The sequence below is a fragment of the Pseudophryne corroboree genome, chromosome 4 (assembly GCF_028390025.1).
Source record: "Pseudophryne corroboree isolate aPseCor3 chromosome 4, aPseCor3.hap2, whole genome shotgun sequence".
NCBI lineage: Eukaryota > Metazoa > Chordata > Amphibia > Anura > Myobatrachidae > Pseudophryne > Pseudophryne corroboree.
The window spans coordinates 74,658,125-74,686,038 of record NC_086447.1 but is presented as its reverse complement, the minus strand read 5'-3'; the positions used below and the strand labels follow the sequence as shown (position 1 = coordinate 74,686,038).

The window sequence follows — 27,914 nt, the reverse complement described above, 5'->3', positions numbered from 1 at the left end:
GTGGGGAGCAATGTCATTTTTCTTTTCACTGTGGGGAGCAATGTTTTTTTTCTGACTGAGGGGAACAATGGCCCTCATTCCGAGTTGATCGGTCGCAAGGCGAATTTAGCAGAGTTACACACGCTAAGCCGCCGCCTACTGGGAGTGAATCTTAGCTTCTTAAAATTGCGACCGATGTATTCGCAATATTGCGATTACTAACTACTTAGCAGTTTCAGAGTAGCTCCAGACTTACTCTGCCTGTGCGATCAGTTCAGTGCTTGTCGTTCCTGGTTGACGTCACAAACACACCCAGCGTTCGCCCAGGCACTCCCACCGTTTCTCCGGCCACTCCTGCGTTTTTCCCGGAAACGGTAGCGTTTTCAGCCACACGCCCCTGAAACGCCGTGTTTCCGCCCAGTAACACCCATTTCCTGTCAATCACATTACGATCGCCGGAGCGATGAAAAAGCCGTGAGTAAAAATACTTTCTTCATAGTAAAGTTACTTGGCGCAGTCGCAGTGCGAACATTGCGCATGCGTACTAAGCGGATTTTCACTGCGATGCGATGAAAAATACCGAGCGAACAACTCGGAATGAGGGCCAATGTGTTTTTTTTCACTGTGGGGAGCAATGTTATTTGTTTCTCTGTAGGGAGCAATGTTATTTATTTATTTTTACTGTGGGGAGTATTGTGATATTTTTTTTCCACTGTGGTGAGCAAGGTTATTTTGTTTTCACTGTGAATTTGTTTTTTTTTCTCTGTAGGGAACAATGTGATTTATTTTCCTGTAGGGAGCAATGTGTGTTTGTTTATGGACACAAATTTATGTGTGTTTTTTCTGTGGAGGCCAATGTATATGTATTTGTTTTTTTCTGTGGATGTTAATGTATGTGTTTTTTTCCCCATGGAGGCCAATGTGTGTGTTTTTTCCTGTCTGTCCCTGCATCCCTGCTGCGCCTCTCTCTGTCCCTACATTCCTGCTGCCTCTATCTGTCCCTACAGCCGCTCTCTGTCTCTATCTCTACCTACATCCTTGCTGCCTCTCTGTCCCTACAACCCTGCTGCCCCTCTCTGTCCCTACATCCTTGCTGCCCTCTCTCTGTCCCTACACTCCTGCTACCTCTCTCTGTCCCTGTGGCCTCTCTCTGTCTATATGTCCTTGTTGCCTCTATTTCTCCCTACGTCCTTGCTGCCTCTCTCTGTCCCTATGCCCCTGCTGGCTTTCTCTGTCCCTACTTCCCTGCTACCAATCTCTCTGTCCCTACACCACTGCTGCCTCTCTCTGTCCTTACGGCCTCTCTCTGTCCCTACACCCCTGCTGCCTCTCTCTGTCCCTACGTCCTTGCTGCCTCTCTGTCTCTACATCCCTGCTGGCCCTCTCTGTCTCTACGTCCCTGATGCATCTCTCGCTCCTTATGTCCCTGCTGCCCCTCCCTCTGTCCTTACATCCCTGCTGGCCTTCTCTCTCTCCTTACATCTCTCTTTCTCATTGACACCTCTTTCTCTCTCTATCTCTTTGTTTCCCTGACACTCTCTCTTGCTCCCCTTCTTTCTCTCTCTCTCCTTCCCTCTGACAGGGTTGGAATTAAATTGCCGGTGGCCGGGATGCCACTGGTCAGACCGTGGCATCCCGATAGTTAGAATTCTGACAGGGGAAGGAAAGTTTACTTACCTTTCCCCCTGGCGTCCTAACCCATCCTATCTATAGCCCTAACCTACACCCCCTCACCCCCCCGCAGCCTAACCCTAACACTCACCGGTAGCAGCTAAACCTAACCACCCTCCCCGCAGCCTAAACCTAACCTCCCCAGGGCGCAACCTAAACCTAACCCTCCCCCCACAGCCTAACCCTTTGCTCCGTGGCTTACCTCTCCGGTGTGGCAGTGGATGAGCGTTCTGGATCCTGCAATCGGGATTCCAGGGCCGGGCTGGAGACCCTATTAAGGATGTCAGTGTTGGCATTCCAAATAGTGTTGGGATTCCGGCGTCGGTATTCTGACTGACAGGCTCCCGACCGGATCCCCTCTGACACCCGCTCTCTCACCCTGACACTCTTTCTCTCTCGCTCCTCTCTTTCTCCCTGATACCATCTCTTTCATTCTCCCCTCTTTCTCTCACTCACTCACTCCCCCTCTCTCTCCCTGACACCCTTTTTGTTTCTCTCTCACTCTCCTCACTCTCTCTACTTTTCCCCAAAGAGGCATTGTAGTGACAGTGCCGGGGGTGATGTGTGGGTGCGGGGGTTGCGGTGGGGGGTTGCACAGAGATATATCCTCCCCACCGGGGTACGGCCTCCTTTTTGTCCCAGTAGTACTGCCTCCTCCTCCCCAGTGGCACCGCCCACAGGGGCACCAAAATGAGACTCTTTCTTGCCCCCCCCAACCTATAAATGTTCTGACACCCCTGCCCACAGTGCAATCCCAGATACTAGAGATGAGCGGGTTCGGTTCCTCTGAATCTGAACCCGCCCGAACTTCATGTTTTTTTACACGGGTCCGAGCGACTCGGATCTTCCCGCCTTGGTCGGTTAACCCGAGCGCGCCCGAATGTCATCATCACGCTGTCGGATTCTCGCGAGGCTCGGATTCTATCGCGAGACTCGGATTCTATATAAGGAGCCGCGCGTCGCCGCCATTTTCACACGTGCATTGAGATTGATAGGGAGAGGACGTGGCTGGCGTCCTCTCCGTTTAGAAATAGATAGGAGAGTGAGAGTGAGACACTTCATTTACTGGAGCTTAGGAGGAGTACTCAGAGAGTGCAGAATTTTGCTGATAGTAGTTAGTTATACTAGTGACTGACCAGTGACCACCAGTGCAGTTTTATTATTATTTAATATAATCCGTTCTCTGCCTGAAAAAAACGATACACAGTGACTAAGTCACATACCATATCTGTGCTCAGCCCAGTGTGCTGCATCATCTATGTATAATATCTGACTGTGCTCACACAGCTTAATTGTGGGGGAGACTGGGGAGCAGTTATAGGTTATAGCAGGAGCCAGGAGTACATATTAAACAGTGCACACTTTTGCTGCCAGAGTGCCACTGTCAGTGTGACTGACCAGTGACCTGACCACACTGACCACCAGTATAGTATATTGTGATTGTCTGCCTGAAAAAGTTAAACACTCGTCGTGTGACTTGTGTGGTGTTTTTTTATTCTATAAAAAACTCATTCTGCTGACAGACAGTGTCCAGCAGGTCCGTCATTATATAATATATACCTGTCCGGCTGCAGTAGTGATATATATATATTTTTTTTATATCATTATTTATCATCCAGTCTATACTAGCAGCAGACACAGTACGGTAGTTCACGGCTGTAGCTACCTCTGTGTCGGCACTCGGCAGTCCATCCATAATTGTATACCACCTACCCGTGGTTTTTTTTTTCTTTCTTCTTTATACATACTACATCTCATTATCATCCAGTCTATATTAGCAGCAGACACAGTACGGTAGTCCACGGCTGTAGCTACCTCTGTGTCGGCACTCGGCAGTCCATCCATAATTGTATACCACCTACCCGTGGTTTTTTTTTTCTTTCTTCTTTATACATACTACATCTCATTATCAACCAGTCTATATTAGCAGCAGACACAGTACGGTAGTCCACGGCTGTAGCTACCTCTGTGTCGGCACTCGGCAGTCCATCCATAATTGTATACCACCTACCCGTGGTTTTATTTTTCTTTCTTCTTTATACATACTACATCTCATTATCATCCAGTCTATATTAGCAGCAGACACAGTACGGTAGTCCACGGCTGTAGCTACCTCTGTGTCGGCACTCGGCAGTCCATCCATAATTGTATACCACCTACCCGTGTTTTTTTTTTTCTTTCTTCTTTATACATACTACATCTCATTATCAACCAGTCTATATTAGCAGCAGACACAGTACGGTAGTCCACGGCTGTAGCTACCTCTGTGTCGGCACTCGGCAGTCCATCCATAATTGTATACCACCTACCCGTGGTTTTTTTTTCTTTCTTCTTTATACATACTACATCTCATTATCATCCAGTCTATATTAGCAGCAGACACAGTACGGTAGTCCACTGCTGTAGCTACCTCTGTGTCGGCACTCGGCAGTCCATCCATAATTGTATACCACCTACCCGTGGTTTTTTTTCTTTCTTCTTTATACATACTACATCTCATTATCATCCAGTCTATATTAGCAGCAGACACAGTACGGTAGTCCACGGCTGTAGCTACCTCTGTGTCGGCACTCGGCAGTCCATCCATAATTGTATACCACCTACCCGTGTTTTTTTTTTCTTTCTTCTTTATACATACTACATCTCATTATCAACCAGTCTATATTAGCAGCAGACACAGTACGGTAGTCCACGGCTGTAGCTACCTCTGTGTCGGCACTCGGCAGTCCATCCATAATTGTATACCACCTACCCATGTTTTTTTTTTCTTTCTTCTTTATACATACTACATCTCATTATCAACCAGTCTATATTAGCAGCAGACACAGTATGGTAGTCCACGGCTGTAGCTACCTCTGTGTCGGCACTCGGCAGTCCATCCATAATTGTATACCACCTACCCGTGGTTTTTTTTTCTTTCTTCTTTATACATACTACATCTCATTATCATCCAGTCTATATTAGCAGCAGACACAGTACGGTAGTCCACGGCTGTAGCTACCTCTGTGTCGGTACTCGGCAGTCCATCCATAATTGTATACCACCTACCCGTGGTTTTTTTTTTCTTTCTTCTTTAAACATACAACATATCATTATCATCCAGTCTATACTAGCAGCAGACACAGTACGGTAGTTCACGGCTGTAGCTACCTCTGTGTCGGCACTCGGCAGTCCATCCATAATTGTATACCACCTACCCGTGGTTTTTTTTTTCTTTCTTCTTTATACATACTACATCTCATTATCATCCAGTCTATATTAGCAGCAGACACAGTACGGTAGTCCACGGCTGTAGCTACCTCTGTGTCGGCACTCGGCAGTCCATCCATAATTGTATACCACCTACCCGTGGTTTTTTTTTTCTTTCTTCTTTATACATACTACATCTCATTATCAACCAGTCTATATTAGCAGCAGACACAGTACGGTAGTCCACGGCTGTAGCTACCTCTGTGTCGGCACTCGGCAGTCCATCCATAATTGTATACCACCTACCCGTGTTTTTTTTTCTTTCTTCTTTATACATACTACATCTCATTATCAACCAGTCTATATTAGCAGCAGACACAGTACGGTAGTCCACGGCTGTAGCTACCTCTGTGTCGGCACTCTGCAGTCCATCCATAATTGTATACCACCTACCCGTGTTTTTTTTTTTCTTTCTTCTTTATACATACTACATCTCATTATCATCCAGTCTATATTAGCAGCAGACACAGTACGGTAGTCCACGGCTGTAGCTACCTCTGTGTCGGCACTCGGCAGTCCATCCATAATTGTATACCACCTACCCGTGTTTTTTTTTTCTTTCTTCTTTATACATACTACATCTCATTATCAACCAGTCTATATTAGCAGCAGACACAGTACGGTAGTCCACGGCTGTAGCTACCTCTGTGTCGGCACTCGGCAGTCCATCCATAATTGTATACCACCTACCCGTGTTTTTTTTTTCTTTCTTCTTTATACATACTACATCTCATTATCAACCAGTCTATATTAGCAGCAGACACAGTATGGTAGTCCACGGCTGTAGCTACCTCTGTGTCGGCACTCGGCAGTCCATCCATAATTGTATACCACCTACCCGTGGTTTTTTTTTCTTTCTTCTTTATACATACTACATCTCATTATCATCCAGTCTATATTAGCAGCAGACACAGTACGGTAGTCCACGGCTGTAGCTACCTCTGTGTCGGTACTCGGCAGTCCATCCATAATTGTATACCACCTACCCGTGGTTTTTTTTTTCTTTCTTCTTTATACATACAACATATCATTATCATCCAGTCTATACTAGCAGCAGACACAGTACGGTAGTTCACGGCTGTAGCTACCTCTGTGTCGGCACTCGGCAGTCCATCCATAATTGTATACCACCTACCCGTGGTTTTTTTTTTCTTTCTTCTTTATACATACTACATCTCATTATCATCCAGTCTATATTAGCAGCAGACACAGTACGGTAGTCCACGGCTGTAGCTACCTCTGTGTCGGCACTCGGCAGTCCATCCATAATTGTATACCACCTACCCGTGGTTTTTTTTTTCTTTCTTCTTTATACATACTACATCTCATTATCAACCAGTCTATATTAGCAGCAGACACAGTACGGTAGTCCACGGCTGTAGCTACCTCTGTGTCGGCACTCGGCAGTCCATCCATAATTGTATACCACCTACCCGTGTTTTTTTTTTCTTTCTTCTTTATACATACTACATCTCATTATCAACCAGTCTATATTAGCAGCAGACACAGTACGGTAGTCCACGGCTGTAGCTACCTCTGTGTCGGCACTCTGCAGTCCATCCATAATTGTATACCACCTACCCGTGGTTTTTTTTTTCTTTCTTCTTTATACATACTACATCTCATTATCATCCAGTCTATATTAGCAGCAGACACAGTACGGTAGTCCACGGCTGTAGCTACCTCTGTGTCGGCACTCGGCAGTCCATCCATAATTGTATACTAGTATCCATCTCCATTGTTTACCTGAGGTGCCTTTTAGTTGTGCCTATTAAAATATGGAGAACAAAAATGTTGAGGTTCCAAAATTAGGGAAAGATCAAGATCCACTTCCACCTCGTGCTGAAGCTGCTGCCACTAGTCATGGCCGAGACGATGAAATGCCAGCAACGTCGTCTGCCAAGGCCGATGCCCAATGTCATAGTCCAGAGCATGTCAAATCCAAAACACCAAATATCAGTAAAAAAAGGACTCCAAAACCTAAAATAAAATTGTCGGAGGAGAAGCGTAAACTTGCCAATATGCCATTTACCACACGGAGTGGCAAGGAACGGCTGAGGCCCTGGCCTATGTTCATGGCTGGTGGTTCAGCTTCACATGAGGATGGAAGCACTCAGCCTCTCGCTAGAAAAATAAAAAGACTCAAGCTGGCAAAAGCAGTAGCACCGCAAAGAACTGTGCGTTCTTCGAAATCCCAAATCCACAAGGAGAGTCCAATTGTGTCGGTTGCGATGCCTGACCTTCCCAAAACTGGACGTGAAGAGCATGCGCCTTCCACCATTTGCACGCCCCCTGCAAGTGCTGGAAGGAGCACCCGCAGTCTAGTTCCTGATAGTCAGATTAAAGATGTCAGTGTTGAAGTACACCAGGATGAGGTGGATATGGGTGTTGCTGGCGCTGGGGAGGAAATTGACCAGGAGGATTCTGATGGTGAGGTGGTTTGTTTAAGTCAGGCACCCGGGGAGACACCTGTTGTCCGTGGGAGGAATATGGCCACTGACATGCCTGGTGAAAATACCAAAAAAATCAGCTCTTCGGTGTGGAACTATTTCAACAGAAATGCGGACAACAGGTGTCAAGCCGTGTGTTGCCTTTGTCAAGCTGTAATAAGTAGGGGTAAGGACGTTAACCACCTCGGAACATCCTCCCTTATACGTCACCTGCAGCGCATTCATAATAAGTCAGTGACAAGTTCAAAAACTTTGGGCGACAGCGGAAGCAGTCCACTGACCAGTAAATCCCTTCCTCTTGTAACCAAGCTCACGCAAACAACCCCACCAACTCCCTCAGTGTCAATTTCCTCCTTCCCCTGGAATGCCAATAGTCCTGCAGGCCATGTCACTGGCAATTCTGATGATTGCTCTCCTGCCTGGGATTCCTCCGATGCATCCTTGCGTGTAACGCCTACTGCTGCTGGCGCTGCTGTTGTTGCTGCTGGGAGTCGATGGTCATCCCAGAGGGGAAGTCGTAAGCCCACTTGTACTACTTCCAGTAAGCAATTGACTGTTCAACAGTCCTTTGCGAGGAAGATGAAATATCACAGCAGTCATCCTGCTGCAAAGCGGATAACTGAGGCCTTGACAACTATGTTGGTGTTAGACGTGCGTCCGGTATCCGCCGTTAGTTCACAGGGAACTAGACAATTTATTGAGGCAGTTTGCCCCCGTTACCAAATACCATCTAGGTTCCACTTCTCTAGGCAGGCGATACCGAGAATGTACACGGACGTCAGAAAAAGACTCACCAGTGTCCTAAAAAATGCAGTTGTACCCAATGTCCACTTAACCACGGACATGTGGACAAGTGGAGCAGGGCAGGGTCAGGACTATATGACTGTGACAGCCCACTGGGTAGATGTATGGACTCCCGCTGCAAGAACAGCAGCGGCGGCACCAGTAGCAGCATCTCGCAAACGCCAACTCTTTCCTAGGCAGGCTACGCTTTGTATCACCGGTTTCCAGAATACGCACACAGCTGAAAACCTCTTACGGCAACTGAGGAAGATCATTGCGGAATGGCTTACCCCAATTGGACTCTCCTGTGGATTTGTGGCATCGGACAACGCCAGCAATATTGTGTGTGCATTAAATATGGGCAAATTCCAGCACGTCCCATGTTTTGCACATACCTTGAATTTGGTGGTGCAGAATTTTTAAAAAAACGACAGGGGCGTGCAAGAGATGCTGTCGGTGGCCAGAAGAATTGCGGGACACTTTCGGCGTACAGGCACCACGTACAGAAGACTGGAGCACCACCAAAAACTACTGAACCTGCCCTGCCATCATCTGAAGCAAGAAGTGGTAACGAGGTGGAATTCAACCCTCTATATGCTTCAGAGGTTGGAGGAGCAGCAAAAGGCCATTCAAGCCTATACAATTGAGCACGATATAGGAGGTGGAATGCACCTGTCTCAAGCGCAGTGGAGAATGATTTCAACGTTGTGCAAGGTTCTGACGCCCTTTGAACTTGCCACACGTGAAGTCAGTTCAGACACTGCCAGCCTGAGTCAGGTCATTCCCCTCATCAGGCTTTTGCAGAAGAAGCTGGAGACATTGAAGGAGGAGCTAACACGGAGCGATTCCGCTAGGCATGTGGGACTTGTGGATGGAGTCCTTAATTCGCTTAACAAGGATTCACGGGTGGTCAATCTGTTGAAATCAGAGCACTACATTTTGGCCACCGTGCTCGATCCTAGATTTAAAGCCTACCTTGGATCTCTCTTTCCGGCAGACACAAGTCTGCTGGGGTTGAAAGACCTGCTGGTGAGAAAATTGTCAAGTCAAGCGGAACGCGACCTGTCAACATCTCCTCCTTCACATTCTCCCGCAACTGGGGGTGCGAGGAAAAGGCTCAGAATTCCGAGCCCACCCGCTGGCGGTGATGCAGGGCAGTCTGGAGCGACTGCTGATGCTGACATCTGGTCCGGACTGAAGGACCTGACAACGATTACGGACATGTCGTCTACTGTCACTGCATATGATTCTCTCAACATTGAAAGAATGGTGGAGGATTATATGAGTGACCGCATCCAAGTAGGCACGTCACACAGTCCGTACTTATACTGGCAGGAAAAAGAGGCAATTTGGAGGCCCTTGCACAAACTGGCTTTATTCTACCTAAGTTGCCCTCCCACAAGTGTGTACTCCGAAAGAGTGTTTAGTGCCGCCGCTCACCTTGTCAGCAATCGGCGTACGAGGTTACATCCAGAAAATGTGGAGAAGATGATGTTCATTAAAATGAATTATAATCAATTCCTCCGCGGAGATATTGACCAGCAGCAATTGCCTCCACAAAGTACACAGGGAGCTGAGATGGTGGATTCCAGTGGGGACGAATTGATAATCTGTGAGGAGGGGGATGTACACGGTGATATATCGGAGGATGATGATGAGGTGGACATCTTGCCTCTGTAGAGCCAGTTTGTGCAAGGAGAGATTAATTGCTTCTTTTTTGGTGGGGGTCCAAACCAACCCGTCATATCAGTCACAGTCGTGTGGCAGACCCTGTCACTGAAATGATGGGTTGGTTAAAGTGTGCATGTCCTGTTTATACAACATAAGGGTGGGTGGGAGGGCCCAAGGACAATTCCATCTTGCACCTCTTTTTTCTTTAATTTGTCTTTGCGTCATGTGCTGTTTGGGGAGTGTTTTTTGGAAGGGCCATCCTGCGTGACACTGCAGTGCCACTCCTAGATGGGCCCGGTGTTTGTGTCGGCCACTAGGGTCGCTTATCTTACTCACACAGCTACCTCATTGCGCCTCTTTTTTTCTTTGCGTCATGTGCTGTTTGGGGTGGGTTTTTTGGAAGGGACATCCTGCGTGACACTGCAGTGACACTCCTAGATGGGCCCGGTGTTTGTGTCGGCCACTAGGGTCGCTTATCTTACTCACACAGCTACCTCATTGCGCCTCTTTTTTTCTTTGCGTCATGTGCTGTTTGGGGAGGGTTTTTTGGAAGGGACATCCTGCGTGACACTGCAGTGACACTCCTAGATGGGCCCGGTGTTTGTGTTGGCCACTAGGGTCGCTTATCTTACTCACACAGCTACCTCATTGCGCCTCTTTTTTTCTTTGCGTCATGTGCTGTTTGGGGAGGGTTTTTTGGAAGGGACATCCTGCGTGACACTGCAGTGCCACTCCTAGATGGGCCAGGTGTTTGTGTCGGCCACTAGGGTCGCTTAGCTTAGTCATCCAGCGACCTCGGTGCAAATTTTAGGACTAAAAATAATATTGTGAGGTGTGAGGTATTCAGAATAGACTGAAAATGAGTGGAAATGATGGTTTTTGAGGTTAATAATACTTTGGGATCAAAATGACCCCCAAATTCTATGATTTAAGCTGTTTTTTAGGTTTTTTTGGAAAAAAACACCCGAATCCAAAACACACCCGAATCCGACAAAAAAAAATTCGGTTAGGTTTTGCCAAAACGCGGTCGAACCCAAAACACGGCCGCGGAACCGAACCCAAAACCAAAACACAAAACCCGAAAAATTTTCGGCGCTCATCTCAGATACACATTGTGACAGAATCTACTGTCCAAGGTCCATTCTGACAATGTTGTAGTACAGAATTGAACCGTCAGCTATTGTTCTTAAACAGGGCCAGTTGTGATGGTTTATTCTGGACCAGTCACTAGACATTAATAACAGGAAGCTGGGAGCAGCTTGAGCCCCTCTGAGGTCACAAATGTCTATAAGGGGTTAAAACAGGGAGTGATTGGCTATCTTCCCCCATCACCAAGGGATTCATTGCATCAAGATCCCATTGTTCTCAGATACTGGGGCATGATAACAGCAGGGGGGATCTCTGCATGACTCATCTCTTTTACAGACCCTCATTGAGCTCTACCAATCAGCGCTGACCTTTCCTTAAAATCACCCTTTGCAGGAGGGATTTTGGTGGTGGAAATTGGAACCTTATTCAAAAAGGGAATGCAAGAGAGCTCCGGGTGTGTGTGTGAGTTTGGCTTCTAAAAGCTACTAGTCCTGGAGTCTCAGCTCCTGCTAGTGTGCTGAGGATTTTGCCTGGGAGCATTGTGGCTACTGGAGTACAAACTTTTCTCTGGATTTGCAGACTTGTTGGCTCTGCTGTACAAACACTCCTTCATACTCCTGTGATCCTGCACAATTATACTGCATCCAGACAAGAGCATGTGGGAAAGTGCTGGGAAGTCTGTCGGTAAACTGGTGTTTATTAGGACCTGTTGTTCTGGGGTTAATTTCAAATGTGTTTATCTTATAGCTGATTTAGAGAGCTTGTACTAAACAAATCTCTAATAAATATATTGTTTTATTTTTATCTGTCTCCTGTTTGTGTGACCTGACCCAGAAGTCCCGGAGTACACTCTGAGTTTATGCTCTAATACTTCAGGTCTTCACACACATAATATGCCCCCACAGTGCCATATACGCATATGCCCCCACAGTGCCAGATACGCATATGCCCCCAGTGCCAGATACGCATTTGCCCCCAGTGTCAGATACGCATATGCCCCCAGTGCCAGATACGCATATGCCCCCAGTGCCGGATACACATATGCCCCCACAGTGCCAGATACGTATTTGCCCCCAGTGCCAGATACGCAGTTGCCCCCAGTGTCAGATACGCATATGCCCCCAGTGCCAGATACGCATTTGCCCCCAGTGTCAGATACGCATATGCCCCCAGTGCCAGATACGCATATGCCCCCAGTGCCGGATACACATATGCCCCCACAGTGCCAGATACGTATTTGCCCCCAGTGCCAGATACGCAGTTGCCCCCAGTGTCAGATACGCATATGCCCCCAGTACCAGATACGCATATGCCCCCAGTGCCGGATACGCATATGCCCCCAGTGCCAGATACATATAATATGCCCCCACAGTGCAATGCCAGAAACAAATAATATGCCCCCACAGTGCAATGCCAGAAACACATAATATAACCCCACAGTCCCATATATGCATATGCCTCCACAATGCCAGATACGCATATGCCCCCAGTGCCAGATACACATATGCTCCCAGTGCCAATTACACATATGTCCCCAATGCCAGAAACACATATGCCCAGAAACACAAATACTCTGCAGCGCTGCGGTGGTCTCGCTGAGAGTCTGAGTGGAACCATGCGACTGCCACTGCCTTCGGTCCTGCTGTCCTCATCCAGCTGCCGCTGAATTTTTGGAAGAGTGAAGGCAGCTGCGGACAGCAGCTGCCAGCAGGAGACGTGCCGGTAGTAACGGCCCTAGTTCCAGGGGCTGATTCTGAGTCACACGACGCACCGCAGATGCATGTATACACTATTTTATTCATATGTCCATCCTATTCTGAGTCAGACGGAACTGTTTTCCTATGAAATAGAACATTTCATGGTGAGTGCTGAGCATTGGCAAAGTCATTAGCCCTCACTCCGAGTTGTTCGCTCGCTAGCTGGTTTTAGCAGCCGTGCAAACGCTAGGCCGCCGCCCTTTGGGAGTGTATCTTAGCTTAGCAGAAGTGCTAACGAAAGGATCGCAGAGCGGCAGCAAAATATTTTCGAGCAGTTTCTGAGTAGCTCCAGACCTACTCCTAGCTTGCGATCACTGCAGACTATTTAGTTCCTGTTTTGACGTCACAAACACGCCCTGTGTTCGGCAAGCCACGCCTACATTTCCCCAACCACGCCTGCGTTTTTATCTGGCACGCCAGCTTTTTTTCACTCACTCCCTGACAACGGTCAGTTGACACATCAGAAACACCCACTTCCTGTCAATCACTCTGCGGCCAGCAGTGCGACTGAAATGCTTCGCTAGACCTTGTGTGAAACTACTTCGGCTGTTGTGAACGTATGTCGCGCGTGCGCATTGCGGCGCCTATGCATGCGCAGAACTGCCGCGTTTTGACCAAACGTTGTGCTGCGAAACGATTTCAGCTAGCGAACAACTCGGAATGACCCCCATTGCGCGTAACTACCTTGTCGTGTGGGAGTGTCACGGGAGTGCTGTGAGCGTGTACAGTATTAAAAGCTCTGTGTGATTTTGAGTCATGTGTATGGAGAAGAGAAACCTATTTCAGACAAATCTCTTGCAGCTAGCATTGGGCTGGGGCAATTTGTGCCTGCCAGTAAAGAGTCACAAAATCTATCCCAGCACCAATAAAATACTACTATAACACACAACCATTTTTCATAGAAATATAGAACTTGACATCAGATAAGAACTATCATGAATCAGGGTCTAATGGGGAGATATACTAAGCAGTTTAAACAAAGGAGAAGTGAGCCAGTGGAGAAGTTGTCCATGGCAACCAATCAGCATTGAATTAACATTTATAATTTGCAAACTATAAAAGTATATAGAGCAGCTGATTGGTTGCCATGGGCAACGTCTCCACTGGCTCACTTCTCCACTTTTATCACTGCTTACTACATCTCCCCCTTAGTCCTACATACCGTACCCGGAGCTAACATGTGGTTGCTGTCCACAAGTCTCTGGGTTCCCCACAGCAATCACCGTGCCTCCTGCCATGTTTGCAAACAAACCACCCAGCTGCTTGGGCGTGGACATTTTGGATTTTCGATGTGATTCACTAAAGTCGATCCCTGCACTGCAGCAGCGGTCACATGACTTTAGTAACCTATGAACATTCAGTGCTGCCTATTTAAATCTCCACTGGCCTGCTGCATATTCCCAGAGCAACATCTTCCATCTAGGTTAGTTCCTGGTCCCTAGGCCTCAGTACTCTTGTACTTGTACAGTACCTGTTACATATGTCTGCTGACAGTATTCTGTATGCTGTTTCCTGTGGTTTGTTCTCTGACCAGCACTGCTGTTTCCATTCAACTTCCAAGCATCTACTGCACTAGCTCACCAATGGCAGTTCACGTTCCTGCTGTTTATTATCTGCTCTCAGTCTACATCACAGCACCTATACAGCTAACCCTATATCTGCAGATATATGCAACCAAGATCTCTGTATTATCTGATTATTAGGTAGTGTTATTTCTCACTCAGTGTGCATTAGGTATAGCAAAATGTTTTTTATTAGTCAGAATTACCCCTCCTTTTTAGCATCTGAGTGACATCACAATCTGATTGAGCAGCTTGCCAATAAATGTGCATTGTAGTTAGAGAGGCACGGATGGGTCAGCATTAGGAGGGATTTGTGACTCCAGAGTGCCATTGGAGAAGCTAGGGGTGTCTCCAGGTAAGCTGGCTCTCAGATGATGTAGGAGCCATTCTCATGTGGCCTTACACTGGGAATTCAACCCAGACATATTTGAAATTATTTATAGGGTGGGATTGCGGGGCAGTAACCCCTGTGCTGGTATGGCTGAGCTGCTTCAGGTTGGCACACCCTAACATTTTATTAACACATGTTTTTCCCTATCATATTGTATATATTTTGCATTATTTTAATCACACTTCTCACTTACATAGCACTTATGTGCTTCTTATTATCCCTTACTAATTTTCACCTGTGTGCTGCCCTGGGGTGGCCGGCCTGTGCCGACATGATGGGGTCCGCACCCTGGACCCATACCTAGTGTTAGGGACCCCCAGTGACAGAGACGCCTTGCCGTTTGGCCTGGGCGCTAAACCCTACTGTATATCTGCAGATATATGAAACCAAGATTTCTGTATCATCTGATGTAGTGTTATTTTTCACTCAGTGTGCAGTAGGGATAGCAAAATGTTTTTTCTTACCAGAATTACCCCCCCCCCCCTCTTAGCACCTGAGTGGCATCACAATCTGATTGAGCAGCTTGCCAATAAATGTGCCCTATACAGCTTTCGTCAGTTATCTGGGTTCCTGCTGTCTGGAGCTGCAACCACTATTTACCATATGTAGTTGTTTACCATCTATTGTGCTTATCTGCTGCATGCCATCTACTGTGGATATCCTCAACAGCATTTACTACAGCTAGTGCTTAAAGAGACTTTGATTTTATCCCTCTGGCTACTCCACAGGTTGGTGTTACATTTGGCTCCCCTATTCTGTGTTTCCTACTAAGGGGTGTCCTGTGGTTCAGAGGACCAATTCCAGGCAGCGCTTTTGTCCTCTTCACGTAGATCTTCAAAGCCCTCACAACATCCAGGGACTTTGAGGTAGCAGAGGTGTCAGTAGCACCGGAACCACAATAGGTTGGTTGATATGAAACGCAGACACCACCTTAGGAAGAAACTGCTGACGAGTTCTTAGTTCAGCTCTGTCCTCATGAAAAATCAAATAGGGGCTTTTGTGAGACAATGCCCCCAGTTCGGACACACGCCTTGCAGAAGCCAAGGCCAACAGTGTAACAGTCTTCCATGTAAGAAACTTAACGTTAACCTCCTGTAAAGGTTAAAATCAGTCCGATTGCAGAAACTGCAACACCACGTTAAGATCCCAAAGTGCCATGGGAGGCACAAAGGCCAGTTGAATGTGCAGAACACCCTTCAATAACTTCTGAACCTCAGGGAGGGAAACCGATTGTTTCTGGAAGAAAATGGACAAGGCCGAAATCTGGACTTTCAAGGAGCCCAAACATAGGCCCACATCCACACCTAACTGTAGAAAAAGAAGAAAACGTCCCAGTTGTAATTCCACTGGAGGAAATTTCCTGTTTTCACACCACGAGACATATTTTTTCCAAATACGGTGGTGATGTTTAGACGTTACCCCCTTCCAAGCTTGGATCAGTGTTGGAATAACCTTGTTCGGAATGCCTTTCTGGACTAAAGTCTGACGCTCAGCTTCCATGCCGTCAAACATAGCCGCGGTAAGTCTTGATAGACGAATAACCCCAGTCCTCCAGGAGCAACTCCAGTAGATCCGCGTACCAGGCCCTTCTTGGCCAATATGGAGCAATGAGAATTGCTTGAACCTTTTCCCTTTTTATTCGTTTGAGAATTCTTGGGATCAGAGGAAGAGGTGGGAACACGTAAATCATCTGGTAGACCCATGGAGTCACCAGAGCATCCACCGCCACTGCTTGCAGGTCACTTGACCTGGAACAATAGTGTTTTAGCTTCTTGTTGAGATGAGAGGCTATCATGTCTATCTGTGGAATTCCACACCAACTTGTTAAGGACTCAAACACCTGTGGGGGAAGGCCCCACTCTCCTGCGTGGAGATCGTGTCTGCTGAGGAAGTGCGCTTCCCAGTTGTCTACTCCAGGAATGAAGATTGCCAACAGCGCCACCGCAAATCTTTCTGTCCAGGGGAGAATTCTTGTTACCTCTGACATTGCTACTCTGCTCTTTTCGATTCGCCCTGTCGGTTTATGTATGTTACTGCCGTCACATTGTCCGACTGAACCTGAATAGCTTGATCTTGAAGAAGATGGGAAGCTAGAAGAAGAGCGTTGTATATGGCCCTTAGTTCCAGAATGTTGATTGGAAGAATGGCTTCCTGACTTGACCATTTTGCCTGGAACTGTTTCCCTTGGTTGACTGCTCCCCAACCTCTGAAGCTTGCGTCCGTGGTTAGCAGAATCCAATTTTGAATCCCGATCCATCAACCCTTGGTCAGGTGAGAAGTCTGGAGCCACCACGGAAGAGAAATCCTGGCTTTTGGCGAAAAGACGTATCCTCTGGTGCATGTGAAGATGCGATCCAGACCATTTGTCCAACAGATCCAGCTGAAATGGCCTTGCATGAAACCTTCCGTACTGCAGAGCCTCGTAAGAGTCTACCATCTTCCCCAGAAGGCGAATGCAAAGATGCACCGATATTCAGGTGGGTTTTAGGGCATCCCGCACCATTAACTGGAGTACCAATGCCTTTTCCAATGGAAAGAACACCCTTTGTTCCTCCATATCCAGGATCATTTCTAGGAACTGAAGCCTCCATGTTGGTTCCAGCTGAGATTTTGGCAGGTTCAGAATCCACCTGTGATCCTGGAGAAGTCAGGTTGAGAGGGCAATGCTGTCCAACAACCTCTCCCTGGAAGGTGCTTTTATCAACAGGTCCTCCAGGTACGGTATTATGTTCACTCCCTGCTTGCGGAGGAGAAACATCATCTCTGCCATTACCTTGGTGAATACCATCGGTGCCGTGGAGAGGCCAAATGGCAGTTCCTGAAGCTGATAGTGACAGTCCTGCAGTGCAAACCTTAGATATTCCTGATGAGGCAGCCAAAATGGAATGTGAAGGTTCGCATCCTTGATGTCTAGAGACACCAGGAATTTCCCCTCCTCCAGACCTGAGATCACCGCTCTCAGAGACTCCATATTGAATTTGAACACCCTTAAATACAGGTTCAGAGATTTCAGGTTAAGAATGGGCCTCACCGAACCGTCCAGTTTTGGAACCACAAACAGGTTGGAGTAATAACCCTTGTTTTGTAGTTGAAGTGCAAATGGAACAATGACCTGAACCAGTTTTTGAATTGCTGCCTGTAAAGTCACACTTGCTTCTGGAGAAGCTGGTAATCCTGAACCTGTAAGGTGGGAGTTCCTGAAACTACAGTATGTATCCCTGGGTGATAAGATCTATTACCCAGGGATCCTGGCAAGATGTTGCCCAAATGTGACTGAAATAATGTAACCGAGCTCCCACCTGCCTGTCTTCCAGGCAATGTGGACCATCGTCATGCTGAAGGCTTTGAGGAAACAGATCCGGGGTTCTGTTCCTGAGAACCTGCAATGGCCGGTTTTCTGGGTTACCTTGGATCTGCCTTTGAATTTCGCTGTCCGAAAGTACTGCAGAGTCGGAGCAGAGTAGGTTTTTCTAGCTGGGGGTGCTGCGGAAGGAAGGTACGGTAGACTTGCCCACTGTAGCCTTGGATATCAACTTATCCAGTTCATCTCCAGTTCTTCTTTCACCTGTGAAAGGTAGATTTTCCACTCCTTTCCTGGAATCTGCATCCGCCATCCACTGGCGCAGCCACAAGCCTCTGCGTGCTGAAACTGTCATGGCAATGGTGCGTGCGTTGAGCAAACCAATTTCCTTTAAGGCCTCAACCTTAAAGGTAGCAGAGTCCTGAATATGCTGCAGGAGTAAAACAATCACCCCCCTGGGTAAGGTATCCAATCCATCAATTAAGTTACCTGGCCACAGTGCAATGGCTTTAGTGATCCATGTGCAAGCAATAGTGGACCTCTGGGCCACCCCTTTAATGGAAGCTAACCATGGGGTTTCTGCCCCACTATCCTGAGAATGTACATTATCCTGAGTACAGGGTAGTGAGTCCCCAGGGGAGGAATGACACTCCACTGTGCATGACACACAGTCCCTGGACATGGTTGTGAAGGGACACCCACACACACACACACACACACACACACACACACACACACACACAATGGGAACACAGATTATCTATACAGAGTCTTAGGGAGACACAGAAGTAAGAGCCAGACACACAGCGCCCCTTTAGCCAAAGCAAAAATTTATTTAGCTGGGTCGCGATACTAGCATCTTAATAGGGCTTAGTATACTATCACTACTCGGGGGGAGTAGTGATAGTATACTAAGCCCTATTAAGATGCCCTCACTAAGAACCCCTAGTACCGCTCAGGAGACGAGGAGTCCTTGTGGAGGACCAGCGCTTCCCTGTATACGCTGCTTGTACAATCTGCAGAGGGAAAGTAGCGCTGGTGAGCTGCTGGATCCTCTCAGTGAGAAGCCCCGTCCGCTTAATTGCATGCGGCTTCCCGCACTTTATTGAAACTGACCTGAGGTAATTTTTGTGCATAACAGCGGGTTAAAACCCCTGTTATGTCTTTAGTCAGCGCCCCTCAGCAGAAGGACACCTATATGAATATGTCTTTCTGAGCCAACGGAGCGCAGCCTGTACTCAGAGCTGCGCTCCTACCCTTGTGCCACTATTCCCACCGGCGGCTCGCTAACCGGGATGCCAGCACTGTACTCCCCACTCTTCAGTCTTCTTTCTCTGTTAGGGGTGGCGGCGTGCTGTGGGAGGGTACGCTGCGCCGTGGTGTGGCTCACAAATAGGTCCCTCAGGAGCTCAGTGTCCTGTCAGCAGAGAAACGGGACCATTAACTCTGAGGAAGTTGGGCCATTTTCCCCCCTAAGTCCGACGAAGCAGTCAGGCTGTTGCCAAACAGCCCTGACTGAAAACAACAAATAGAAAAATACATGTAGAAAACTCTTCAGGAGCTCTCCAAAGCGTGACCGGCTCCTCCGGGCACATTTTCTAAACTGAGTCTGGTAGGAGGGGCATAGAGGGAGGAGCCAGTGCACACTATAGATTTCTTAAAGTGCCCAAGGCTCCTATTGGACCCATTTATACCGCATGGTACTAATGTGGACCCCAGTATCCTCTAGGACGTAAGAGAAAATAGCTTTAATGTACTATATAATAAAGTGCTGTGAACATTACAGGGTGGTATCAATATAAACAGGTGTTTTGTCATATGTACTTTTTTTTTAGTCACTTTAGCTTACAGTAGCTAACAACAACCCTTTACCCAGTGTACTCCAATTACATAACATTGCCTCTAGAACTTGCTTCACCTTTGTTCCATGTTCCTCTGATCATTAACAGTCTGTAAATATTATCCTGAATATGTAAACCTACTGAATTACCACAGCGGCTGGAAGGGGTTTGTCAGACCCCAAAGGAGATACACAATAAATAAAAATTGCCAGTGTTATGAGTTGTTTATCAAAAATAATTAAACAAATGGATCAGTTGCACAAAATGTTATTCTATTAATAAAAGGTTAATAATTTATAAAACCACATTACTGACTTAATAGTCAACAATTCATACAAAGACTAGATACAAATATTATGAATAATATTATTTGCACTGGCTCTGAGATAGTATAGATTTTCACTCTGCTGATAGGAACCAAACCATTATTTTGTGATCCCAGACTTGGTATATAGAAATTCACTCCTCCTTATATACTGAATAAATGCACAGTCAGCTGGTAATACTCTGATAATACCTCACACACAATTCCACGAGATGGTAGCTGTAATTACTCGTCTGCGTAGATATTTGTAGGGGTTTCCATGTTTTGCTGGATATACTGAGGAAAAAGGAGTTTTTTTCAGGTCCTTGGAAATCCAAGTGGAAACAGGAAAGTCCTTATTTGGATCAGTCTTAAATGGTGAGAAAGTTGGGGTTCCACAACAGTAACCTTAACGCGTTTCTCTGAGATAGGTTGCTCAGCTTCTTCAGAAGTAAATCTCAGAGACACTAAGAGCCATTTTTATACCTTACTAATGAGTAATTGCACATCAGCTGTAATAGCTTTAATCAACTGATCCGTGTTGTAAAATAAAAATGAATATATATTTCTAGAAAGGCAGTCCTAACTTGTTTACCATATTTTTAATTAGGTTTTGTTATATAATAGTAAGACATTAAAACCTATAAATATACATTAGTCATGTGACACATCGGTCACTTACCAACATTGTTAATCAGATATCAGGTGTGTGGTGAGCCCAATGATAGGTCCGTTGTGTCCCAGGGTGCATCGGGACGCCCACCTGAGTAAGAGGTGGGCGCACCTGTGTCATGCTCCGCCGCGCGTTGCCACATCTCATGGGCTCCGAGACCGGAAGAGGTCCGTGAGACGCACGGCTGGAGCGCACACCTCATCTACAGATGGACGCAGTTTACATCACCGCTGTGTCGTTGGACGCAGTAGTCTTGTGACAATATATTAATGCTGCAGGAGGCATCTGGGGTAAAAAGATGCCTCCTGGCAGCATCGCAGATCTGAGTAAATGCAGCATAGTATCACTGCAAGAACATTGGCCTTCTAAGGATAATCAGATTAACTAGTGCAGCTCCGTAGCAGGGGCCAAGAATTCTACAACAGAATGCACAGACCCTGGCATCAGCACTCCCAGAAAATGGGAGCACGCCTCCATTTTAAAGAATGGTGGCTAGCTCTGCCCACTCCCCGCCCCCAAATGGCTGCAGCCTGTCAATCAGGCTGCCGCTCAGGGGGCACTGCATGCGATGACGCAGGACCCGTTATACACATGCGCAGGCTCCCAACCATCGGAGATGTATGCAAACCATAGGGTCTGACTCCCAGAAACCCGCACATTAAAGATTATGGCACTGAGCCAAAGTCTGCTCACCATCGTACCATGGAGAGAGGAAAGGGCCTGCACCGAGGCAGGACATGAGCTTGCTCCTCTCTTAGGGGTACATTTACTAAGCAGTGATAAGAGTGGAGAAGTGAGCCAGTGGAGATATTTCCCCATCAACCAGTCAGCAGCTCTGTATCATTTTATAGTATGCAAATTATAGATGTTACTTCAGTGTTGATTGGTTGCCATGGGCAACTCTCCACTGGCTCACTTCTCCGCTCTTATCACTGCTTAGTAAATGTCCCCCTATGTCTACCCCTTCTTATGGCACTTTGTATACAGTTGAACAGAAAAGAAGAAAGCAGACTCTCTTTGTTGGGGCGCTCTTGTAGTTAAAATGTAAACTTTATTAAAATTCACATTAAAATCATAGACCATGCCATTTGTTTTGTTCAAACATCAGATCAGCCACATACAAAAACACAAACAATATATAGTGATACAAAACAAAGTTATATTTCTTGACAACAAAGTGGTCATTCCGAGTTGATCGCTCGCTAGCAGTTTTTAGCAGTCGTGCAAACGCTATGCCGCCTCCCACTGGGAGTGTATGTTACCTTAGCAGAAGTGCAAACGAAAGGATCGCAAAGCTGCTATAAAGTTTTTTTGTGCAGTTTAAGAGTAGCTCAATACCTACTCAGTGCTTGCGATCACTTCAGACTGTTCAGTTCCTGTTTTGACGTCACAAACACGCCCTGCGTTCGCCCAGCCACGCCTGCATTTTTCCTGGCACGCCTGCGTTTTTTCGAGCACTCCCTGAAAACGGTCACTTGACACCCAGAAATGCCCTCTTCATGTCAATCACTCTGCGGCCACCAGTGCGACTGAAATGCTTCGCTAGACCCTGTGTGAAACTACATCATTCGTTGTAATAGTACGTCGCAGAAGTGACGATTTTTTGCCTCATCGCTGCTCAGCGAACGAAAGCAGCTTGCGATCAACTCGGAATGACTCCATTGTTTGTATCCTATATCACATATAATAACAAATAATGATTGGTCGCAGTTTATACACCTTTATTTCCTGTGTGGAAAATAACAATGATGTAGATAGTGTTAATACAGCCTGTAAAAAAGAGAGAATGTTCCAGCCAGTGACCTTTATGATCTCATATTTGGATAGTAAATCATCCTTCAATCATATGTTTGTCTAGGCTGTGTTTATTCAACAATATATACAATAGTTAGACAGGGTATTACATTTTTATAGGGTTTAGAGGCAAAAATATACAAATATAAAAATCATCCGGTTATCCTAAGTGTTCAGAGTCCTGATCCACAGGTATCCATGATGATTGAAGCACAAAGCTATAAAGGGAATGATAAGGATAGAATGTCCTCATATAGCCTTGCCCTGGCTCCTGCTGACTCCCTGTGTGTCAGCTTTATGGCATTGAACAGGAAGATGAGGGTGCACAGGGAGGGTCAGAGATGTGGGAAACAAAGAAAAAGCAAGAGATTTGCTTTTGTTCATTGAGTCTCCTCTCAACCCTGTTAAGGGCCCCATACACCAGAACGATATGTCTGAGGCTGAAGTCGGGGTGATTTCCCTTGAACTCTCCCGGGAGCGGTTTCATACGATTCCAAATGATTTGGTACATTATGCCTGCGGGAACAGATATACCACGAGTGCAGCACTAACGACCTAGGGGATCTAATCCGATGCTCACGGGCCACGCATCGGATTGATTCACAGCCAAAACGCCCGATTTCACCCAATATATCGTCCCGAATGCCCGAATTGGGCTGAAATCAGGCATATTCGCTCTAGTGTATGGGGCCCTTAAGATATACCAGCGCAGGGGAGAGTGCAAAAGACTGCCCAATGAGAGTCCCTCAGAATTGGACCTAGATAGGTCAAGAATTGAGTGTTAACAAAATTCCAAAAACTCAGATCAATCTTCTAAATAGAAGTAAATAATATTGTGTTCTATCCGCTGGTTATAGGTATATTCTAAGCAAATGTACAGCTTTGTGTCAATAAATGTCTCAAATGAGATTATGTTATGTAAGCAGTGCCTATGTAAATCAATGGCTATGTCTGTTTATAGGAATTATTCAATTAGCGGAGTTTGTTACACACAACCCAGATAAATAGTAAGTTTTGCAATACAAACAGATTATATTCTCTGTGGTAGTATAATTATAGCCGCAATAAATATGAAGAAAACAACACCTAACAAAAGCATGAAAAAAAAACATGAAAAAAAGCATAGAAAATCGGGATACTTATCAGGCAGTGAGTGCGGGTGGGGGAAGGGGGGGGGGGGGGGGTGATCCTGTGCACAAAGACCTGGTATGCCCAGAAAGGATGTGCGTTTCACCTGGTAGGGCTTGTTCACCAGTGTTGTATAGTATGGGGGCATGTACCCATATTTATAAGGGGGGAATTCAAGTGTTTGAAAAGTCGGTTGGGTGTCTGTTTTTTCCTGTATATTAGATAGGAAAAAACAGACACCCAACCGACTTTTCAAACAATTGAATCTCCCCCTAAGTGTCCTATTTGGTTTGGAATGAAGAACTGTTAGGAGGAACAGGAAGTCCATCCCCTTTGGTATTCAAAAATATCAGTCCAATAGAATTGATTGTTGTCTTGTCACCAGGGTAACAGGGGAGTGGTTTCTGGACAAACATATGACTGAAGATTTACTATCCAAATATGAGATCATAAAGGTCACTGGCTGGAACATTCTCTCTTTTTTACAGACTGTATTAACACTATCTACATCATTGTTATTTTCCATACGGGAATTAAATGGATATACACCGAAACCAATCTTTATTTGCTATATGTGATATAGGATACAAATCGCTGTTCATCGCAGCGCAGCGATCAGGTAAGAAATGTGCCGGCGCCACAGTGCGCCGGCGCAAGGCTGACAGCTGACGGCTGTCGATGCCTAGCCATCGCCTCTGCCTGATTGACAGGCAGATGCGTTCGCTGGGCGGGAGGGGGGCGGTATGGCGGCATTTGGCCATTGTTTTGTGGGCGCGGCCCGGCCAACGCAGGCGCGGTCCAGCCAATGCAGGCGTGGCCGGACCGTGCAGGAGGCGGGCCGCAGTGGCTGCGTGATGTTAAAAGCAGCCGATGCGACCCGGGCAGCGACGAGTAGCGTCCGGCCAGCACACAAGAGCTGTGCTGGCCGGGAGCTACTCCTGAAGTGCAAAAGCATCGCTGCTGTGCAATGCTTTTGTACTTCTGTGGAGGGGTACACAGGCTAACGCAGGGGGGGGTTTCTGGTTACCCGTAAACCCCCCTTCTCTTGGCGAGTGCCTCAAATTATGACAATAGCAATGGTATGTAATGAGATTACTAGAGCTGCCACACATCATGCAGTTTAAGGGACAGAGCAGAGCTGCTGCATGTGCCCAGTGGTAGCAGCTTCTTCTACCAAGTTTGCTGTGTGTGTGGATCTCAGTCCTCAATCAGTTCACTGGACTAGAGAGTAGCTGCCAGGAAGAAGAGACAGGAGCCTTACCATGAGGTGGGAGAATCTGTGCTTAGAAAGTGCAGTACTGGTTCTATTATGTGTGTGTATTTATTATGGTATGTTTAACATTTTCCTGACCATTTACTTATGTTATGTAAATATTTGACACAGCCTATACTAGTATAGACCATATATAGTGTTAAATATTAATACTGTCTTCCATACAGTATCCATTGTATGAAAAGACCAATGTTTGCATTAATGTCTAGGTCGTTACTAGGATCATCTACTGCTTCCCCAGACTCCCGCACTTGCTCCAATGTTGCGCGGAGTGGGAGATTGTACAGCATATTTAGAAACCCCCCTCTAGAAATCCTGCGTTTGCCACTGGGGTCGTGCCTGACATGCGGGACGTACTAGCCCTGCGCTGGGCGTCCCCCCGCATGTCAGTGTGAATTATTATCGTAGCTGTGCTAAATTTAGCACAGCTACGATCCACTCTGAATAACCCCCATTATACGGCTACAAATACTTTGTTGTCAAGAAATATCATTTCTTTTTGTATCACTATATATTGTTTGTGTTTTTGTATCTGGCTAATCTGATGTTTGAACCCCAAAAAATGGCATGGTCTATGATTTTAATGTGAAATTTACTAAATTTTAAATTTTAACTACAAGAGTGCCCCAACAAAGATAGTCTACTTTTTTCTTTTCTGTCCAGCTACACAACTTGACTCTCAGGGAGCACCACCAACTGAGTTATATAAGTTTCCTTATATATAAGTGACATACTTTAACATGTTGGTCTAATTTATTGTTTGTTATGTGATCTGATTATGATAAGAGCGAAAGTCTGTGCGGGATCTCTTCTAACTTTTTATACGGTGCCAAAAAAATCACAGAATGGGTGTCATTCCGAGTTGTTCGCTCGCTAGCAGTTTTTAGCAGCTGTGCAAACGCTATGCCGCCTCCCACTGGGAGTGTATTTTAACTTAGCAGAAGTGCAAACTAAAGGATCGCACAACGGCGGCAAAGAGATTTTGTGCAGTAGCTCAATACCTTCTCAGTGCTTGCGATGACTTCAGACTATTCAGTTCCTGTTTTGACGTCACAAACACGTCCTGCGTTTTTCCGGGCATGCCTGTGTTTTTCCGAACACTCCCTGAAAACGGTCAGTTGACACCCAGAAACGCCCACTTCATGTCAATCACTCTGCGGCCACCAGTGCGGCTGAAAAGCTTCGCTAGACCCTGTGTGAAACTACATCTGCCATTGTAAAAGTAAAATGCGCGTGCGCATTGCGCCGCATATGCATGCGCAGAAGTGCCTTTTTTTGCTTCTGCCGAATGCAGCTAGCAATCTACTCGGAATGACCACCAATGTGCAGAATGTTGCCAAAGTGTATGGGTTACAGAGCAAGGTGCTGGCATTTAAGGAGGTGCAGAAATCTGCATAGTCTGATGGGAGCAGCGGGCTAGAGAAACGGTATCCAGTAATCACACAACAGATTCATAAACCATTTTAATGTGTCAAATAATGAAACAATCAATAATACTTAAAAGCATGTGCTTCCAGATAACTATATTATAAACCAAATGAAAAGCAGTTTAAATAACTTCTAATTAGAAACAAGACTCCCCCTCCACCTGGAAAAAACAAAAAGGATACAAAAACATTCGCACTGTATGAGATTTCAGCTGCACAGCAGTTGCAGGAATGAACAGGTGGATAATGAACCCAGGAGAAGATATTCCAGGAGCAGGTTTGTAGATGAAAATTAGGTATCCGGCCTTTAGGACGACAGCAATCAGGTTGACACTCAATAGGTCAACCACTGGTCGACATGGTCATTAGGTCGACATGTACTAGGTCGACATACAAAAAGGTCGACATGAGTTTTTTACATTTAAAAAAAACACCTTTTCATTACCTTTGCGATCTACACGGACTACGATTGGGAATAGTAACCTGTGCCGAGCGCAGCGGTAGCAGAGCGAGGGACCTTTCCCGAAGCATGGCGAGCAAAGCGAACCATGCGAGGGGACACGGTGCACTAATTGGGGTTCCTGGTCACATTACGAAGAAAACAACACCAAAAAAATGTAAAAAAAACTCATGTCGACCTTTTTCCATGTCGACCTTGTCCACGTCGATGTAATCACCACGTCGACCTCTTTCAGGTGTCGACCTAGTCACTGTTGACCAATAGTAGTCGACCTAATGACTTTCGACCCAGTTACTGTCGACCCTATGATCCACACCTATAAAATGTCACACTCCTTTGTAAATCTCTTGGATAAATTTGCAGCTCTTTGTCAAATATAGAGAGTATGAATCTTCTCAGGAGAACGGTGGGAGACAGAGCGCTCATTTTTATTTAGATTTCAGATGGTACAACTATTAGATTGCGAGAATTTGTTACTTTTTCAGAGTTTTGATGATGGCAATATGAAAACTTTGATGATCATCGGTACAGATATTTGCACCAACTCCCAGGTTCCCGTGGGACCAACAGGCGTGGCTGTGCCTCTACAGTCTGGATCTAGTCCCATTTCCATGAAAGCACCTTTAATGTACTACAAAACAATTATGGTCAATTCTTTAGGTGAGCAAGTCCAAATGCATGTTCTAGATGCGAGGTATAGCACAGATCTCATGAGGTTTGGGGGCATTAGTAGTCCCCACTTCCGGGGTGAGGTCCAGTTTAGCTCCAGGCGGTGCCTGGAAGGTGAAGTTCTGCAGCAGCGATGTGAAGAACACAAAAAGCTCCATTTTAGCCATGTTTTCCCCAGCACAGCTTCTCTTACCTGCAACAAACAAAAAGTAATATTAATAGAAGATAAATGTTAGTTGTTTTTTTTTTTATAAAACTGGACACTAATCAGATTTTAGTCATAGTACCCTGGAGTGCAAGTGGCTCTTCTTGTAATCATTTTGGAGGTACTGTATGTGATGTACATTATACATGTGTGTAGCCATGTTTGGTGTGATCATTTAAATATATTTTCATACATACAATGTGTTATTAAAATAATACTTTTGAATCAATAATGCTG

General features: G+C 46.1%; 2 protein-coding genes across 2 annotated transcripts in view; both read right to left on the bottom strand.

Moving 5' to 3' along the window:
- The window catches only part of LOC134908906 (cytochrome P450 2C5-like), a 216,387-nt gene that overhangs the window by 122,171 nt on the left and 66,302 nt on the right, over nucleotides 1-27,914 (bottom strand). The window lies entirely within an intron of this gene.
- The window catches only part of LOC134908909 (cytochrome P450 2K1-like), a 32,432-nt gene continuing 30,923 nt past the window's right edge, over nucleotides 26,406-27,914 (bottom strand). The window contains exon 5 of the mRNA XM_063915144.1: nucleotides 26,406-27,665. Within this exon, the coding sequence (XP_063771214.1) occupies nucleotides 27,487-27,665 (179 nt within the window). The 3' untranslated portion in view covers nucleotides 26,406-27,486. The remainder of the gene's footprint in view (nucleotides 27,666-27,914) is intronic.